Raw genomic sequence first — 19,947 nt, 5'->3', positions numbered from 1 at the left:
CTCCATAATATTTACCTTACGCAAAATAGTAAAATGGAGAGGGAAATTCAAGGGGGGGAACCCTAAATTTCACACACACAGAGATTGATGTGGTCAGAAGTGGTAGTGATCAAGAAAGATCTCTTAGGGCTGTGATTACTGTTGTTGTTGTTGTTATTAATTAAATTTGTATACCGCCCTTCATCTGAAGATCACAGGGTGGTCCAGAACATATAAATACAAACTGAGAAGACAAAGGGCATAATAAAACAAAAACAAACCAATATAAAGGGTTGTAGAATAATAATCACCCCAAAGCCTGGTTACAGAGAAGCAATTTTGCCTGGCACCTAAAGATACAAAATGAAGGCAACAGGTGAACCTCCCTGGGGAGAGCATTCCAAAACGAGGAGCCACCAAAGAAAAGGCCCATTCTCATGTTGTCACCCTCCAAACCTCTTGTTGAGGAGGCACATAAAGAGGGGCCTCAGATGATGATTGAAAGGTCTGGGTCGGTTCATATGAGGAGAGGCGGTCCTTGAAATATTGGGGTCCTGAGCTGTTTAAGACCTTATAGCTCAAAACCAGCTCTTTGAACTGGAACCAGAAACTAATCGACAGCCAAGATCAGTGTAGGGCCAAGATCAGTGTAATATGCTCAAACCATCTTGCCCTGGTGAGCCATCTGGCTGCCAAATTCTGCACCTGCTGAAGTTTCTGAACCGTCTTCAGAGGCAGCCCTATGTATAACACATTGCAGTAATCTATATAGAAAGATTATATGTAGCTCACTGAACACATCAAATCAATGTGAAGTAGCAAAGAAAAAAGGCAAAATCCATGCAAGGGATTATTAGGAAATCGATTGAAAATGAGCCAGTCAGTATCATCATGTTTTAAGTAAACCTACTATGCTATACAATGCTGAATCCACATCTGATATACTGGATACAGTGCTGCTCATCCCACTGGTTGGTGGGGAGGTGTATTGTGGGGCTAGAAAAGGTGTAGAAAGGGACCAACAAAATAATTGGGATGTGGCAGTGTGTGCCACTGTTATTTAGTTATTTGTTTACTAAATTTATATCACACCCTTCCTCCCAAAAGGAGGTCCAGTGTGGCAAAAAAAGAAGTGATAAAACAATACCATCTTTAAAACATCTCCAAAACAGATGCAAACTGGGAACACACACACACACACTAGGCATGTTCTACTCAGAAATTATGAATTCCACAATTTAAACTAAGGTTCTGTTCATTTCCTCCTCTCCACTACTGGTTCTCCATCTCACACACCCCTTCCCCAAAAAAGGGTTTTCTAAAAATAACAATGAGTTGGGGTTGTAGCATTTGCACCTAATATGTAGCTGCTCCTGTTATATGCCAAGGGGACAGCCTTGGAAGCACAACTGAACGTGACTGTAAGCAAACACACGAGATTAGAAAACTGCTGTCACAACCCCCTTACTACAGCCTGGGTTATCTCCGGGCCTGATATTCACACTTACTTCAACCATCTCCAAAATTTATCAATGTGGTTGGAGAAAACCACACACACACTTAACAAAAAAGGCATATGGAAACGTCTTTTATTATTTTGCCACTCACCACTGGAGCTTCCAGAAGTGCTGAACTGAGAGGAGTCAAGGTACTTGCGAGGAGTAGACAGGCTAGTCACATCGAGCAGAGGCACAGGGGAGGCATCCTTCACATGTGAACTGTAGCAGAGAAAAATGAAACTTGAAGTAACTCCTGAAGTAGACATGGTCAACAAGTGGAGGTGCAAATGGGAAGACTACTGCTCTTCGCAAAGAAGATCCTTCACCCATAGATGCTCCCCACTCATGGTGGAATCAAAAGTAAAAGTGCCCAATTCAGGTACAAAGCTCTATGACCAGAACTGGTCTTACCATCAGGTGACATGAAGCAGATATTGCAGGCACCAGAATCTACAGAGTGCCATTTTCCTGTCTCCCCTCTCAATCCCACGACCATTAAAATATGAATGGGGGCTCTCACTTTGAAGCTTTCTTTAGGTGAAAATTGTCCAATTCTGCATTGTCTATATTAACAAGGTTATTAACAGCTACTAGTCACAGTGGCTATTGTTCTACCTCCACAGTCAGAGGCATTATGCGTCTGAATACCAGTCGCTGGGAATTGCAGATTGGCAGAAAGCTACTGTGCTCATGACCAGTTTGTAGGCTTCTCACAGGCAACTGGCTGATCACTGTGAGAACAGGATGCTGAACTAGATAGCTGTTCCAACAGGCTCTTCTTATGTTCTTAAAATCATTGGATAGATACTAAAAGCAGTAAAGAGAAAGGCTCGGTGGCGGCTGGAGGAGGAGAGGACAGAGGGTGAAGAAAGAGCTGTGAGTGGAGAGAGGCCCACTTCCCTTCCTTTGGACCCCCTGGGAAACTCAGCAAACCTGCTGTACCTGGAACTGGGTGAGCAGAGGCTGCAGCTGAATGGAACACAGCTGTGGGGAGCCTGAGGCAGTACCATCCACCTTGAGCCAGCCCATAAAAAGCAAGAAAAAGCAAGTCTAGAATGAGAGACTAGGGTGATGTACACTGTTTCCAGGATCTCTTCTCACTGTGAGACTTTTGTGAGTGAGCTGAGAGTTTGGTAGACCCTGGGTGAGAATCCAGAGGCTGAGAGGGAGAGTGTGTCAGGAGGAAAATGAACTGATGTTGATTTATACATATATTAGCAACTTTGTATTAATGTGTATTTTTTATATGTAACTGTATTTTTGCAATATTTTGTTTAAGCTGTCTGTTGTTTCTTCAGTTTTGTGTACACCTCTTAGATATATTCTTAGTATATTAAGAGGTATAGAAATTAAATAACCAGTCAATCATAAGGTCCCAGCTTCATTCCCTGACATCTCAAATAGAAGGATGAGAAAGTAAGTTTGCCCCAGACCCTGGAAGGACTAGGCTAGATGGACCAGTGTGTCAGTTTGGTATTAAGTCATCTTCAAATATCTTAGAGCACTTGGCCAGCCATAAAAATGCTTTTCTACATTGCCTCTTGAAACCTGCAGCAAGCTCATGTTTCTCTCTGAGCAACTGAATATTTATTCAGGTTTGACTTAGTCTAGACAGCTCTTTCCCAAACAACATCCTGCTCATCACAAGACCAAACCCCTCTCTACTGCATCAGAATGGACTAACCTTTTTGTCCATTTTTCTTTGTTCCGTTGTCCAACCCTATTGGTGGATTTAATGTAAAGATGGCGGTGCAGTTCGTCTATTAGCACCAAGTGCATATTCATCTTCTTACTGTGAAGCTCCAGTCTCAGATCGCTAAGTCCTTCCACCTGAAGGAGGGGTCCCTCCAGGGAATCCACTGATGAAACCTGTGAAGAGAATCCATGATATATTTTAACTACTACTCAGAATTCTCAGTACCCAGTGTTCCAAGTTTCTCCTTTGGTCAAATTATTATGCCAACATTAATAATTATATTCTAAAGAGAAACAAGCAAAAATGCAGGACCCTGTCCCAAGGAACAACAAATGGATGTTCAAGTACAGATACTTAGCCTTAATTTCAGTAAGCGGCAAGGAGTTAAGTCAAGGTTTGATGGGAAAGGTGCACTTTGACAATATATTTATTTGCTGGTCATTGTAAGACAGTGTTGGGGAACCACCAGCCTGCAATATAATCTTGGACCCCATGGGGTCCCCATGGGGGTCCAAGATGGCCCATAAGGCCATTTTCCCACCTGCCAATCAACTGTCATCACTGGGTGACACCAACTGATGGATGCAATTCTACAATGGCTAAGGCTGCCCCACCAAGAACTGCCACACAGCCAAAGCAACAGGACTTAACCTGGATCTCCTCCTCCAACTCAAAACTATACTCAGACCTCAGAGTCTCTTCCTGGGATCCCCGATCCTTATCCCCCAGCCCACTAGGACCCTCCCCAGGGTCTTCTACCTCCAGCTTCCCAATCTCCATCCTCTCTTCCTCAATATCCAAGCACCCTCTCCACAACACCTCCACAGGACTCACGACAGAGGGGTAAGGCCTGCTCATACCCCTGCAAAGAGGAGGGATAAGCAGAGGCGAATACATTGGTGAAGCAGACCCCTCCCCCTATCCCCATAGGTTAATTTTGAAGGACAGGCGTAACGGCCCACCTATCATTCATCTTACATCATCATGATATCAGATGATTGATAAATGGTTGGTCCTGTGTTGGGGAGGTAAAGATCAAGCCTGCCGGGATAAAAGGTTCCTCCCCCAGTGTAGGCTTGCTCTTAACTTCTACACCAAGGAGCTACATGTGGCCTGCCAGATGTTCAAGAATCACAACTCTTATCATCCTGACCAATGGCTGTGCTGACTGCAGCTGATGGGAACGGCAGTCCAAGAGCACCTGTAGAGTCACAGGTTAGCCACTCCTGCCCTAGACCTATTTTTGCCATTGCTGCATGGCAATCAGAGACATCAAGATGGAAAAGAGATTTGCTCACCAACCATAATCTATAGGAATTTCTACACACCTTGGAAGTAAACAGAAATCTCAAGCCCAGAGAAGGGCCAAACCAGTGGCTACAATTACACAGCAACTGTACAATTGACACAATGTTTAAGGTGCCCTTCTATGAGACATGGTTTAATAAAACCAATGGCTGATAAATGCTCCAGCAATTCTGTTTAATTTTATCAGTTCATGATTCCCCTGCAGCACTGGAAATACTTCATCACGAAGCAATTAAAACAAAGGTGACCGGCAACAAAAAAGAAAACCTCGTTTTGCAGGAATTCAGCGCTCACGTCTTAAGAACTGCAAGAGGTAAGCAGAGAGCATAAATAGCTTGAAGCAAATTAAACAATATTTCATTTAAAAATCCAAGGCATCGTTGGTATGAGAAATGAGCTTTGTTTTGACACACAGGTTTTAAGTTCACTGAGCATCAACGGTAAGACAATAATGGAGACAGATACCAAAACCTGGATTTTGAAGCATTTACCAAAACATAGACTGTAGTCTAGAGACTCATTTCTTCTTTTTTAAAAGAACTGTCAAGTCTACCTCTAAGCTGTGACCTTCTTGACAAAAATTCTTGCTCACTAATTTCAGAGGTGTTGGGGCTGGCTGTGATTACTCATTTGGAAAGGAAATGTGAGCATCCGCACATGCTCAGAGACAATTCATTATTGTAACACAGATTCTGATTCAAGTCCTATTCAAACTAATTAATTGTACCATCATCAAGGAGTTCAAGGATGCCAGAGGCTCTTTCATCCTATGAAGTCTGATCTACAAGGCCTTACTAAGGGTTCCAGCGACATTAAGTCCAGCCTTCTGTTTGGCCACAAATACCAATGCAAAGCTTCCCCAGTCAGGATGGCCTTCTTGGACATTCTGGCTGGGAATGGGTTTCTAGAATGCCTGAACTCTTTCTTAGTGGCCCTGATGTTGGGGATCAAAAAGAATACAGAAAATCAGAGTTGAAAAGGCAGGTGAGGCTCTCGTGGTCTCCCTCAAAAGTGCTATTTAATGCCAATGCCCCATTTTTCACTTGCTTTTCCTGTTTTGAAAAGAATGACGATACACAAAGACTAAACTATTATATCAACATAAAGCTCTCAGGCAAGCCTTGATAAAAAGCAAACAGAAGTGTCATTCATTTACTGCAGTATTAAAATAGGGTGGGGGAGACGCCAATGGAGCTTTAATTTTCTCCCTTTGGTGAAAAACGCAGCCATCTTTTTTCTAAAAAATTGCCTATGTGACACTTCATATTTGTTGAGACACATGCTGGGGAGCTATGGCCTTGGAAATGCCGCTTTTAAAGTGATTGAATTCTCGAGGTAAACAGTCAAGGTGCAATGTTACACAGGCTTAGAAGGCTTCTTAAGAATCAAAGCTACACTTCAGCAAACCCCATTTAAACATCCTTTCTTCCCCCAGCCACATATTTCATTCTTCATTACTGCCCATTACCAAGACACTTATGTTTAAAGCAAAACAATTCTCTTGAGAAAACATGGATAGCCAGAAAAGGAAGCCAAGCCCACTTCGGGAACTCTGATCATCACACTGAAGTGGAATAATTTAGATCCACTTTTAAATATAGCTGTTTTGGAGCTGCTATAATACCTCCACTCAACATTTCCACAAATGTCATAAGGTATAAAATGGCCTCGTAACCCTGTTCTTCCCAATTATCACATGATAAAGGCATGGGTACTTGTGTTTATTTATGGGTTTATCAAAATTAAAAAATCAGCTCAACGTGCCAATTTGGGTACTGATTCTCCCAGGGTCCAGTGCAACATATCCAACTGGTCTGCGGCCATGTGAAGTTCTTCCTAAATATCTTGAAAGATTTTATCTGGATATTTATCCTATCCTGAGAACTTAGACAAAGGATTCACATGCTCAACTCGTTTACCCTTCTCAGCAGGTGTCCATATTAGAATAGCACTTTAAAGTTCACAGATGGGCACCAGGAATTAACATTATAGGAGCTTCTATCAGAACTGACCTTTGGGCAATCAAGATTAGCTCTGATAGCAGAATGGAGCATAATCTTCCATTACTGTCAGTGCATACACTTTAATTGCCTCTCCCCAGTGCAAAATCATTTGGCATATGTATTCAGTTACATGCCTGGTGTAGGGATAACAAATGCAGCAGATTCCTGACCAAAAAATAATGTCCTGGACACAAGTATTTCCCCCTTCGCACAGAATGGCAAGTGTTAAATAGCCAGTTGGCTGAGAGTAATCTGCTGTGCAAACATGGAGACACATTGACCAAATTCCATCAAGATTGCTCTCAGGATACCCCATTCTTGTACCCAGAGTACCAAATTGTTCTATTCATCCTGTGAATTAGTTGAGACACAGGCTGTTCCGGAGCAGTGAAGCCATGCATCAGCTGTCAAGGGAATGCTTCTGTTTGGCAGTAGCCCAGCTGTTTCACTGAATGTCTGGACATTTTGCTTAACTAGTCACTGAGTTAGAAGTCTACAGAATGCTGAGTTTCCATTTCTTGAACTTCGCCTTCCCAATCTCAAGATAAGACACTTTCAGTCCTGGAAGGAAGTATAAGGATAAGCAACAAGAGCATGTGTCATCGTCCCCCCCACACCGTTTTAGGAAGTGTTTGCTGCTGCTGCTGCTGCTGCATATACCAAAAACCAAGGGCACAATGTCAACAGGAAATATTGACATTAGCCTTGCCCAGCCTGGTGCCCTCCAGTTGTTTGGGACTACAACTACTGCTGGGCTTTTGGGTGTTGTAGCCCAAAACATTTGGAGGGCGCTGGGTTGGGGAAGGCCATCATTTGCCATGAAGGCAAGGTGCAGAAAATCCAAGGAAAAAGATTTGAACAGTATTCCGAGTGCATCAAGAGATCAGTTGGATAGTTGTAAGGTAGATATAAGAAATTAGATTTAATGAGATAAGTTTAATTATAAAAAAAATGTGTCTTGGCAATAAGTAATGTGAATTTGAAGTATGGAATAGATGGGAGGTTGGGTCTTTAGTGTTAAGACCAATAGATGTTTTATTGTTTGCTAAGAATATTATGTATCTATGGTTATTTTTGTAATTTGTGTATAATTTGGTATTTGTGTTTTTTGTTTGTTTGTTTTTCTTGTTGTATAAATAAAAAACTTTTTTTAAAAAGAGATCAGTTGGATATGGGAGATAAGCAAATGGAATGGTGCAGAAACCAGGATGGATAGAAGGGAGCAGGAGCAGGTGGGTAGGCACAAAAGGTCCAGTAGAGGGGGGGGGAACCCTTAAGTGCAGTAGATCCTGTTGCTTAGGCAACAGAAAAACAAACACAATCCAATTATTTTGAAAGGTACTAACCACCACATTGCTACAGTTGGTCAACAAGAAATCACTTTTACTTTGAAGATCCAATGAACAAGGGTGGATAAGATTCTATCCTAGGTAGAAAATAGAGGATGGGCTTTTCTGTGAAGTGGAAAAAGTAGTGCAGTTAAGACAGAAGACTGCTAAGATTTCCGGTTCCCAATTGGCAGGTACTAACAACCTTACAGACCACATTCAGATTACTGTTTCTGCTGAACCGCTTCAGAGATGTCATATATCCCTGCTCCAGAAGAAAGAGAAGGGGTAGAATATTTCCCACAGCTCGAAATCGAAAGGAAGACAGTCTTCCTAACAATCCTCCTCTCCTGAAAATCCAGAACCATTGCAAGGGTCAATGTTAAAAGAACCTTACAGATATGCAGAACTTAGCAAAAACTACCTTCCACAATTCAACAAAAGAGTCTTTTTTGGGGTACAATATAGTAATATTAAATGGAGTCAAGGGCATTATTTTTTCCAGTGTTTTCGAAGTGAATAATCCCAATGCCGCAAGTGCATCCCACAGGGCAAGTACTTTTACTGAGAGATATCAAAGTAACACTACTGAACAACTAATACTACTTTGCTCCAGAACACGTCAGTTGAAACATTCATGAAGGTTGGGAAGAACTAACAAGATCCTCATCACTTTGGGCAGCAGGCCAGACCTAAAACTGTGGTTTGACTGAGCCAATGCAGCTCCAGCAAAAATATTACTTTATCATTATGTTTGCTTGCATGGGCATAATACATTATGGATCAGCCATTGGAAGTCTTAGGATCAAATACAGCTGTCTTCCCCAAGTTGCCAACATCGAAGCAGAAGGAGTAGAATAAATGGTGCAGAATAAATTGTGGATGAAAAAATTGTGGCTGTGCTCACAGGTACCTTCCACACCCTCTTTGAAGTAGTTCCCCTGCAAAACTAGTTGCTGCTCAGGAGACCATCAGCATCCTGAGAAGTGGCAACAGGGTATATGCTCTTAGTACATATAAAACATTCATAAATAATAAACTCATATTAAGAGGTTGTAGAAATGAAGTAAACACAAACTTCAGCAGTTGAGTATAAGAGCTGTGACTTTACCAAACTGAAGTAAGATTATCCTAGCCACTGGCTTAATTGCTTGTGTGCCATACCATTTTCGTGAACAGTGCAGAAGCTTAACAAGTGAGCATGCAAGGCAATGGGACAGGAATGCGGTGGGAATGCACCAACAGTGAGAATGGTTTACGCAGAGAAGAGCAGTCATGAGGGAATTTTGTAACTTTAGCATGAAGTTTAGAGGGGGAAAGCAGGAATAGCCAAAAAGTCACTGCACACAAAAATATACATCTGGAAATGTGCTAAACTTTAGGAATTTCTTCATTACCGTAAGAGTAGATCAGCACTGGAAGAAAACATAATGCCTCATTAGGGTGATGAGGTAATGGAATATTTGCTCATCTATTGATAAATTATTCCTTACTGTAAGAAGAGATTAAAACCAGGCTTTTGCACAAGAAACTATCTGCAGTGCATTGGGGTGGGGTGACCCTGTTTTATGGCAGGGGGCTGGAATAGATGACCCACAGAATCCTCCTTCCAACTGCGATTCTATATATGTTTTTAATCCAACTCTTACTATTTCCCCCGGTCCCTCTGGGGGTTATAAAAACTGTGCAACTTTACATTTAGAAATGCAATCTAGTTTCTCTGGCAGAATTTTGTACTTTGTTGCTCCATTATCCCCAAGATCATGAGCATTTCCAGTTCCTTTGTAAGAGTTTCATTAGTTTACTAGGGACTAAATTATAAGCCCGTAAATCAGAGCTTGAGAAACAATCAAAATAATATCAGAGTTCTAGAAAATGTTCTTTTTCGGCTGCACTCTAGGAGAAATTGAAGTAGTTACAAATGTGAAGATGTCTCATAACAGAAGCCTTAACAAATTAACCTCATAATAAAATCTCTCAGAAGTCCCTGTGGCAGAAGGTGGCTTTTCATTAAAAAAAAATTCTTATGGATGATGCTGGCTAGCAATCTGACATCTTCCAGCTCAACTAAAATGCAAGTCATCAGCAGTGATGAACCATCCAGTCTGTTAGGAAAGTTTCAGTGCTATGATAGCCAATCCTCTCCAGCATCTGAAATACAACAACAGCCAAAGGAAGCTAGCTTCTGAACGATCCACATTTAGGAAACATTGCACAACGTTTTTTCATATTGGTCTGAAGAATACCTGCGGCACAACCCTAAGGTAAGATCCCCTGAGATGAGATTTAGGATCCAGCGGATCTCCACCTGAATCAGGAGTACCCCAGCTATGCTATGCCAGAGCAAGCCCCCCCCCCCAGCACCATTCTAGGTCTGTGGCATGGTGTGACGAGAGAGGGGCTTTTGCTATATTCAAAGTTCTGCCTTTGGTATGACCAGCCTCTTCATTTAAAGGGGCCCAGGCCACTTTAGCAGTTGTCAGCTGACAGAGCAAGGGAGATCATGATTCCACTAGAACTTCTGGGGTGGAGACCTCTGAGTCAGAGGAGAGTAATGCGAAGTCCTCAAGCTGGAGAGATACTAACACCATGGACTCCTCTTCTGGTTGGTTATGTATTCCTGTGGCTGCCCTGGAAGAAATTCCTTCTCCCACTTCATATGTCTAGCTTCAACCCTTGAAGAAAGGAAGCCTGGCCTCACAACTTTATTTTCTGCCCCTCTCTATCAATGGTGGCTTCTGCTGGAGGGTAGATGAGCAGGAAACAGACTACTGACACCTATCTTCCTTATAAAACCTCACAGGAAGAACTGGATGCAAGATTACTGCTGCGGGGAGTAGTTCTGTGACAAGTTAATTAATCTTGATCTTGTCCCAGACCCCAATAACACCTGCCTTTGAACGCCAAGACGCCTCCACCAAACCCAGCACACTTTATGGAGAGACTGAATGCCCTCACCATAAAAAATGAGGATGCTAGCTATTGCTCCTCCACCACCTTCATTACCGCCCATTTTTATTTAATAAACCTCCATCAGCTTAAATGAATGGTTGTTATTAGTTGAGCTAACAGCCAAATGATAATGCTCCAGAGAGATATCAGTGCTTGTTGATGCATTAACGAAAAGAGGAGAGGGGCCGAGGTCAAGCACGTGTCAATGCAAATGAGGCAATGGGAGGCACTAATGGTTTAATGTAACAAAATGCCTCAGATAATGGAATTTACAAGATTAAAAGGAAAGAGATGAAGTTATTGATAAGTATATTAAAGGAAGAAAAGGCGATAAGATGTTACAAAGGGAAAGAAATCCTCTCTCTGCTTGTGCGCGCCTGCTTTCAAAATATCTTTACATCTCGATGATGAAATTAACAAAACAAAACTTGAACAGGATCAGAAAATGGGATTAGAAGCAATAATGAAAAATCTGGCTGAGTATAATGCTGAGCACTTTCAAGATATACATGCTCATAAAGTGTTGCTTGCTGTTCGTTATTTGAACATTTAGAGTGTCTCATTAACAACTATCCCCATTCAGCATATGGGGGAAACTGAGGAAACCTATGTAAAGAGGCGCTTGCATTAAAACAGCAGCAGAGGCAGAGGAGTTAAAGGTCCACTCCCAGGTTATTATTTCAACTACATATATCTCTCACACTGTGCTTGTTAAGATCCGTTACAATCTTTTTTCAAACAGCTAAAAGAAATGCCACTTTCATATTATTTTCATTGCAGGGAGGTGGCAGTGGCTATGTCCTAGGTCTTTAAGCACACAGCAGCACACAATAAGGAACCGTGCTGATTGCTCAGTTAAACAAGGTTCATCTCATGTTGCACCTCTCATTGGGAGGTTTGGAATGTGAGGAGAGGGCTATGGTTGGAAGTTGGTGGGAGTAGGAGATGCTGGAGAAAACCAGCAGTCAGAAAACAGGAGGGGAGTACAGACCAGATGGGGGTCTCTATGCACCAGGGAGGGGAGAAGTGAATATACCCCTTGTCTGCCCACATGTGTGCGCCCACGGCAGCCAATAAGGGCCCTTGAGGGTAACAAGGTACTATCATCCCACTCCAATCACTCTGGCCAGAACAACCAACACATTCAACAAGGGAGGGGTCAAATTTGGGCCTAGCACCCATTCCCCACTTTAGTGTCAAGAGGCACAATTCACAGCTCATGGAGGGAAGGAATGGCTGGCCTGAGCCTTACTGCTCCACAGTATCCTTCTAACAGTGGCAGCAAGGGAGGCTTTCAGCAAATTCAGGTGACTTGAGGAGCCAATAGGAGCCCCGCTAGTCTTATCTAAAGAAAGGATTAGGCTTGGCTCAACAGTCAGAGCAGCTCTTCTGTGTTGACTTGCCCTCTTGTCTGACTGCACTAGAACCTGACCACCAGGCCATCTTAGATCATGTCAAATGATTCTGGACTGACATTCCTCTGACTGCTCCTGAACCTGAACTGCCTGAACACATTTGTCTCCGACCCCAGCAGGCCCAAACAAACAATCCTTTGCCATTAAGAATGGATGAAAGCTCCTGGACAATCCAGCCGCTTTCCAATTTCTTTTTCACAGCACCAAGCAAATAAGACTCTGCTTGACCCAAACTTGTAGAAATATCTCGCAGCTTAATAAGGTAGGCTCTGAAGCCAAGGTTCAGATATAGCAACAAAAAGGTGCAGTGGGAAAATCTGCCATGCTTCAGGGCCTGCCGTGTCAGCACAACAATAGGAAATGAGCTAATTTGACTGCAAACAAGGCTCCCGTTCTGAACAAATTATCTTTGGCTGAACACATTCCAATCGAACGCAATAGAAAACTGATGGCTCCACCTGTTCAGTTCTGAGAACGGAACAGAAGGTGGCAGCAATGCAGGCTTTGGTCCAAGAAGCAAACATCTAACTCAGAGGGGAACTCTGAATGCTATTATTCACCTTCAGATGCAGAAATAAAGAGCTATGTGCTGTTTGTACAGATGCAAAAAAGCCCCAACAATGACAGTCAACACAGGAAGGCTGAGGAACCAGCCAGAATCATTCAAAACCAAATCCAGCAGTTATTATTTGCCCCTCTTCAACGAAAACAGCAGAATTATGCAAAATATGTGATGGCTTGCTTAGTTTTTACAGTTCATCAAACCTAACTTCTCTTGGGTAAATGTGGCACCAAATCTTTTATTTTTATATATAGTCAGAGCCCTGATTACATTAGCAACTCCACACAAGATTCAGACCCTTTAATCACCTTGGCTGCTCTTGGAATCCTTTCAGATCAGCAATTATCATTCTACAACTATGCTGCACAAAACAGGATTTCAAAGAAAATGTCGTCCAGATTGAAGGTAGTAGTATGAAAGCTTCCTAAGTTCTGGAGCCAGCTCACCTAGATGTCTCTAGCCCGATCCACCCAGTTATGGAGACTTTATATACATGGTGGTACAGGAGAACTTCTGTGTTTAAAACATCATACAACCATGCTATCCATCCCCCTCCCAATTTTGCAAAATATAGATTATGCACGTTGGTTATATGCATACAGAGAAATACACTGCTATGCACACAATGGGCAAGGCATATGCATGAGCATGACACATTTCCCTGTATATCTGGGGGAGCAAACATGGTCTCTCTGGATACTTTTGGGACTACAAATCCTTACCATTGGTCATGCTGCTGGTGCTGCTGGGAATTGGAGTCCAATAACATCTGGAGGGCACTATGTTTACTACCCTTGCTATACCTCGGGTTACAGACGCTTCAGTTACAGACTCTGCTAGCCCAGAAATAGTACCTCGGGTTAAGAACTTTGCTTCAGGATGAGAACAGAAATTGTGTGGCGGCAGTGGGAGACCCCATTAGCTAAAGTGGTATCTCAGGTTAAGAACAGTTTCAGGTTAAGAACGGACCTCAAGAACGAATTAAGTACTTAACCTGAGGTACCACTGTACTTCATTATGCATACTGACTACGGATTGAAGATGTTGGGTGAGAAACTGGCTTGGAAACAAATCGCTCCTATTGATGCAACTGGGGAAAAGATTGGGTTTTCATCCAAAGCATCACATTGATGCAACTGGAAAAAAAGATTGGGTTTTCATCCAGAGCATCACACTGTTGATTCATATTCCATCTGTTATTCCCCTAGAGCTCCCAAACCCATTTCAGAAGCACTACTTCCTACTCAGTAATCCCGCTCCCCCACCCCCAGCTGCCTTTATGTTTTCTTCTCTTCCAAGTCCGCTGAGAGTCATGCCCTGAGCAAGTATTCTTTTTTGTTCTTGCTTCCCTGCGGCAAAATACAGCACAAAAGCCCGACACAATGCCAGGAATGAGACAGGCCCCTGTCAATGCATCCTAGGCCACTGGGTGTTACAGGGAGGAAATGCACTATGGATAAGTCGTTATAGACACAACAGCCCAAGATGATTCATGCAAGCAATATGCAGAAGAATGCACACTCACACATGAACATTGGGTGCAAACAGAGAGTAGGGCACACAAAATAAGTAAGGAGGTAGGAATAGGCTGGTGTAGCTAATTCCAGCCTCCCCATTCACATCCAACTCACCAGGAACCTAACTTAATAATTTCTGCTCCTCCTTGAGGTAATAAAAGATGGAGTCCCTGTCCCCGCATGCCAGCATAAACGTGACGTTTCATAGTTAGCAAGTTTGTCTTTTCAGGATTTATTTTCCAGCCTAACTACAGGACATTCAAAATTCCAAAATTATTTTTGCTGGGTCCATTCATTTATAAATGTACAGAACTGTACCCAGATAATATGCAAAGATCACCCCAATAAGTTTTAAGCTGGTGTCACAAGCCAGCAGCAAACGCATATTTTTCTTCATCTAGCTTCATATAAACACCAGCCGTCACCAAAATACCTTTGCTGCTATGCTTCTGCTTCTGGGAAAAGGTTGCCTTTCTTACATTAATAAGTCTTTCCAGAATTAATCATTGTACATTAGAACCAGCTGGAGTGTTTTGAGTGATAATGAAACCTGTAACAAGCCATCTTCAGACGTCTTTGCCAAACAATAAGGGAATTAAAATTTCAATTTAAATGCAGAGGTTGGAAACACGCTTCAGTGGCAAAATTACTTCAATTAATGTGAGTGGAATACAAAGAACAGACTGCAGAAATGTGATGCAGCAACCAGAAATTATGCCATTAATGCGCTTGCATCAAGCCCACACAATGACTGCAAAGGTCTAATTTAGACTGCACATATCACAGAGCTACAGGCAACAATATTTATCAGCTCTCCCATTTCAACACATGAGATATCAGTGTCTTTGTTGGATCATTTTAGGCTTTTGATAAGCCAACAGCTGTTTACCTTGAGGACGAAGGACAAGAAACATTATGCATCCCTGACAGTTTAATAATTATTTTATACACCACTCAGATCATACAATGAAAGAGAATGGAACTACCCAACAGCTAGAGCACAATTACCACATCTTTCTAATGTGGAGACAGAGGTAGACTAAAGAAGGCTGACGCCAAGGAGCTCCACTCTAGAGGCATTTAACACACTGATGCAGCAAAAATTATCTGTGCTATCAGAAAAAAGGGGCTGCAAAGCCTGCACTGCTGAGTCAGTAGAGAGCAAGAGCATTTCCACAAATCAGAGAAGTCAGTCCACTATAGCACCAAGAGATAAACCAGTCTGAAGTCTGCCTCGCCTTTCACAGAATCATAGAATTGTGGAATTGGAAGGGACCACAAGGGTCATCTAGTCCAACCCCCTGCAATTCAGGTGTCTTTTGCCCAACGTGGAATTTGAATTCCACGACCCTGAGATTAAGAGCCTCACGCTCTACTGACTGAACTATTTATTTTTTTAATTTAATAAAATTTATTCACCACCCGATTATAAAAAGCCTCGAGGGAGTTTACCAAAAGATAAAACAATAAACTTGAGGGGGAGGAATCTCAACTGTACTTTAAAACATACAAAAGTTAACATACTAAATATTACCTTAACTTTCTAGGCATCTGGGTAGGCTTGTCTAAACAAGAATGTTTTTAGCAGGTGCCAAAAAGAGTACAGTGAATACACCTGCTTGATCTGAATAGGCAGGCAGTTCCAAAGTGTAACTAAACAATTGAGTTCTTACAAATGCTGTTTTATGTGGCACATGCAGCAGTGCCAATTATGCAGAACAAAGTGGCCAAGCTACGAAATGCATAATAGTTAATGACTGTGGACTAAGACCACGACTTGAACGTGGAAGATCTGCATTGCACCTAAGCAGTCTCACTGTGAGATGCAACACAACATCTTAATAGCTTCATAGTTGAAGGGAAACAGCAACATTTGAAAAGGAACTTTGGAAATGAAAAGTGTTATTTAATAACGAGTAAACTGAAGATGTCAATTGTTGACTGGTCACAAGTAACACCTCAGGGCCATCTAATATATTACACAGGTTTGCCATCAAGGGTACCCTCAACAAAGACTTCAGCCAGTCACTGTTCGCTGGTCAGTGTACTATGATCAAATGTCTGCAAACCTGTGTCAGTTGCAGTCACATATTGCATTATTAGCTGCACATTTTTTAAAGTATTTCCAAAATGAAATGGCTGGAATGACCCTCAAAACTGTTTTTTAAGGAGAACCCAAAATTAAATAATTTATCTGATGCTTTTCAATATGTCAAAAGCTGACAGTGCTATTGCTGCTCTCTATCAGGAAGCTGGGAGTTCTTCAGCCATAATTTTGAACAGACATGTGCAACTTAAATTCACATAACAGCAGTGATAGATGATCTTTAATAAGGCACTGACACATATGGGATAAGCAGAGGTTTAATTCTTTGAGCATCATATTCTTTCGAATGCTTTGAAAACAAAATTAGGAGGACAGGGCAAGTCAATTTAGCAGAGGAAGGGAGCATCATGCAAGGAGAAAACAGGAGATGTGAACACAGAGGGGCAAATTGAGTAAAGAGGGGAGCAAAAATTTGTGCACTCAAATTACTACTTTTCCCCTTTTCACAAGGATACCTGCAGCTCTGAGGAACTGGATCATTAATAAAAGGTTTACTTCTCAATGGCCCATGGAAAGCACCAGATTTCTGATCAACCACAACAATCTAGTTTTCTACAGTAACACTAGACTTCTTCCATACTCATTAAGGATATCACTGAGGGAACATAATTACAGAAAGCCTGTTGCCTAAATATATCCTGAGTTAAAGGCAAATACTGTTCAAATGAGGATCTTGGGACAAACAAGGAAAGCAACAGGAGGGACAATGCAGAGACAATGCAGATGTGATCATTGCAACTGCAGAAGAAGAGTCATTCTGAAATTACAATTATGGCAAAGTGAGAGGTAACAAAATGGAAGAGTCTGTAATAGTCTATTAGAGTGACACCTGGAATATGGACACGAGTGAGACAGAAATTTTTAAAGCAGAAACAGCAGCCAAGGGCTGAGAAGGCATGAATCAAGGTTAAGGACACAGGGTCAAAGTCAGCAGAGTTTTCAAAGCAACCAAAGAGGTTAATAGACTGAAGATAAAAAAAAGAAGTGAGTGACAGAAGAGGGCAAATGAGACAGGCAGAGAGAACAATACAGTAGGTGAGTAAATGGCAGATCTAATTACTCAGACCCAGATAGCAAATCTAGCAGACACTTATCGGACAGCTGTCTGTCAAGCACCAGCTATCACCTCTTACCAGCATATCCGTGGCCGTGAGGTAGTGCTTGCTAGCCATGCACTGCTGCAGCTTCTGGGGCACTTGCTTGATGTTCTCAATCTCATCCAGCAAATTCAAGACGTGCTTGTGCTCAATGCCTTCAATCCACAACTTGCGCAGCTCATCCCGCTTGCAGTGCAGAAGCATCTTGCAGGAAAGCAAATTCTCCTTGACCTGGAAAAAAATACACCACAGCAGCTCAAGTGAATCAATAGACTTCTGGTTAGAGCAAGCCTGCCCATGTCAAATCATAGTACTAACATATATGTTCATAGAGATTTTGGTTCTACGGTCCAGCCCTTATATAGCCCTAAAGGAACCACCATGTGCACAAGAGGGAGGTATGAGCAGGCTTGGAGGGACCCCAAAGTTTGCAAAGGTACAAAAAGATATTGGGGGGCTCTCAAGCAGGGGGGAGATCCTCCAAAACATCCCTGTAACTGAGCATGCCCATTGGTCATGGAATACTGAGTTTGTGGTCCACGCTACAGAAAACCAAGAAGGAGGGTGAATGAAATGGAATATCCTGGAAAGAGTTCAAGCTAGCCGTGAGCACTCCACATTACAACATGATTTTTCAGGCCCCACATGTAAAGTATACGAGGGCCATCAAGGTTGACTTGCCACTACAAATAAGAATTATCTACACATCAGCCTCCACACTCCAGACCACGATATGCTGCAACCTAGACTAACAGGGAAAAACACACAAACACACACACACACAATACTTTTTTCAAATCTATAACCTGCCGTTCCAAGAAGGTTCAGGGTAGGTAGCAACAGATTAAAAACTGCCAGCGATTATGGATTAGGTGAGAAAGGTAAAACCAATGGTTGGCTTAGTTGCCCTTATGTCAGAGAGACGGGGCAGCCTTTGGTTATCATTGCCCAAGTTCCTCCAGTCCTAGGCAGGCAGAACAGGCAAAGTCCAGATGAAATGGGGAGTTGAAGCAGCTGGGAGTCTAGGAAAACGGAAGCTCAGAGTGACCTGAGAAGGCAGTAGACCAAGGACCAAGGAGGTTTTAAGAAATGATGGGTAGGAATTTAGCTAGGTAGTTCTTCAGAAAAAATGGAGATGGCTTCCATTTTGAAAAACAAAGTTACTTTCTAAAATGAAGTCAAACAAAATAAGAAAAGAGTAGAGATGCAGAAGTGATGAACTACACATCAATTTATAGCCTGAGGCTGCAAGCTTCTGGTCATAATTGAATTACAAAAACCTGAATGAAACAGTTAAAAAAACATTATGCTAAAACTCTCAACCTTAGATGCAGATCTCTCAACCCTTCTCCCTAAAGCCAGTCTACACAGAAAGATTTATGACACATTCTTGCTTATGCTTTAGCAGATTTTCATTGGAAGGATTTAAAACACACATACAGTAAACACCGGACATCTCTCTGCAAATTCCTGCTCTCCAAACACAGATACAGACAACTGACCTCTGGAGGCAGCAGCTATACATTGGTATATCCCCAACATGGTACAAAAACCTTTTTCTTACAAACAGCAGTGGTTGGTTGTGTATGTGCTGCTTAAGAACAGAAGCAGAGTTCTTATAAATTAATTAAGTAGCAGCAACACAACGTACATAGCTCAGTAAGAATTAGTACTAAGCCCATCTGAAAGCAATGGAATCGATTTCCCTAACTTTTGTTGGATTATGTCCAATTACTTCTAACTCAGAAACTTCAGTTCTCCCCCTTCTGGTCTTGCATAGAATGCAGATTTCCCCCTCTTTAACAGGTGGCTGACAAGCAAGCAACACCTCCCGAGTGGGGTTGTTATCAGTAGGCGGTTGAAGCACAAATATGGAGACATGTCGGTGCACAAAAATGTGTTTTAAGGGAATCTGATCTCGTACACCTCCACACTGCTGCTGCTACGAAAGCCTGCAAAATGTAGCTTGCTTTAAGTGGAAAAGGCCAACAATAAAAACAAAAGGCCAGAGCTTTTCCTTGCATTGGCCAGGATCCAGAGAACTACACTACTTCCAGAGAACTACTCTACAGTACTAGTTTTATACCCACAAGAGGTGAACCATCCCACATGGCTAGCTGCTTTTAACACTGCAGGAACATGCAAAGCCAGATCGTTGTTAGCCAGAGGACTCTGTTATCTAAAGCGCATTAGGGACTGGGAGTCACATATCCCACTCAACATTCCTGAAGTAGTTATTTGGATTCCAGCTACTGGATTTTACAGCAAGGGTGAGTAATCTCCCACTAGATGTTGTTGGATTCCAACTCCCACCAACCCCTCCTAACATGGCCAATGGTCAGGGGTGATGGGTGTTATAATCCAGTAACATCCAGAGGACCACGGGTTCCCTACCCCTGGATGCCACTATAGCACCAATCATACAAGCCCCATACATGTAACAGAATGCTAAATCCAAATGCCCACACAATACTAACACATAAT

General features: G+C 42.2%; 1 protein-coding gene and 1 long non-coding RNA gene across 2 annotated transcripts in view; one reads left to right on the top strand and one right to left on the bottom strand.

The window, feature by feature from the left end:
• LOC310659323 overlaps nucleotides 1-19,947 on the top strand; it is a 94,723-nt gene that overhangs the window by 3,151 nt on the left and 71,625 nt on the right. The gene's annotated exons all lie outside the window — the stretch shown is intronic.
• EXOC4 (exocyst complex component 4) overlaps nucleotides 1-19,947 on the bottom strand; it is a 353,124-nt gene that overhangs the window by 308,054 nt on the left and 25,123 nt on the right. Inside the window, exons 3-5 of the mRNA XM_083401900.1 lie at nucleotides 17,500-17,694; nucleotides 3,163-3,347; nucleotides 1,588-1,697 (exon numbers count right to left, since the gene is read on the bottom strand). Of these exons, the coding sequence (XP_083258026.1) occupies nucleotides 1,588-1,697; nucleotides 3,163-3,347; nucleotides 17,500-17,694 (490 nt within the window). The remainder of the gene's footprint in view (nucleotides 1-1,587; nucleotides 1,698-3,162; nucleotides 3,348-17,499; nucleotides 17,695-19,947) is intronic.

This window comes from Podarcis tiliguerta, assembly GCF_965153285.1.
Source record: "Podarcis tiliguerta genome assembly, chromosome: 10".
Taxonomy (NCBI): Eukaryota; Metazoa; Chordata; class Lepidosauria; order Squamata; family Lacertidae; genus Podarcis; species Podarcis tiliguerta.
The sequence above is the reverse complement of the archived record's forward strand: the minus strand, read 5'-3'. Positions and strand labels throughout refer to the sequence as shown.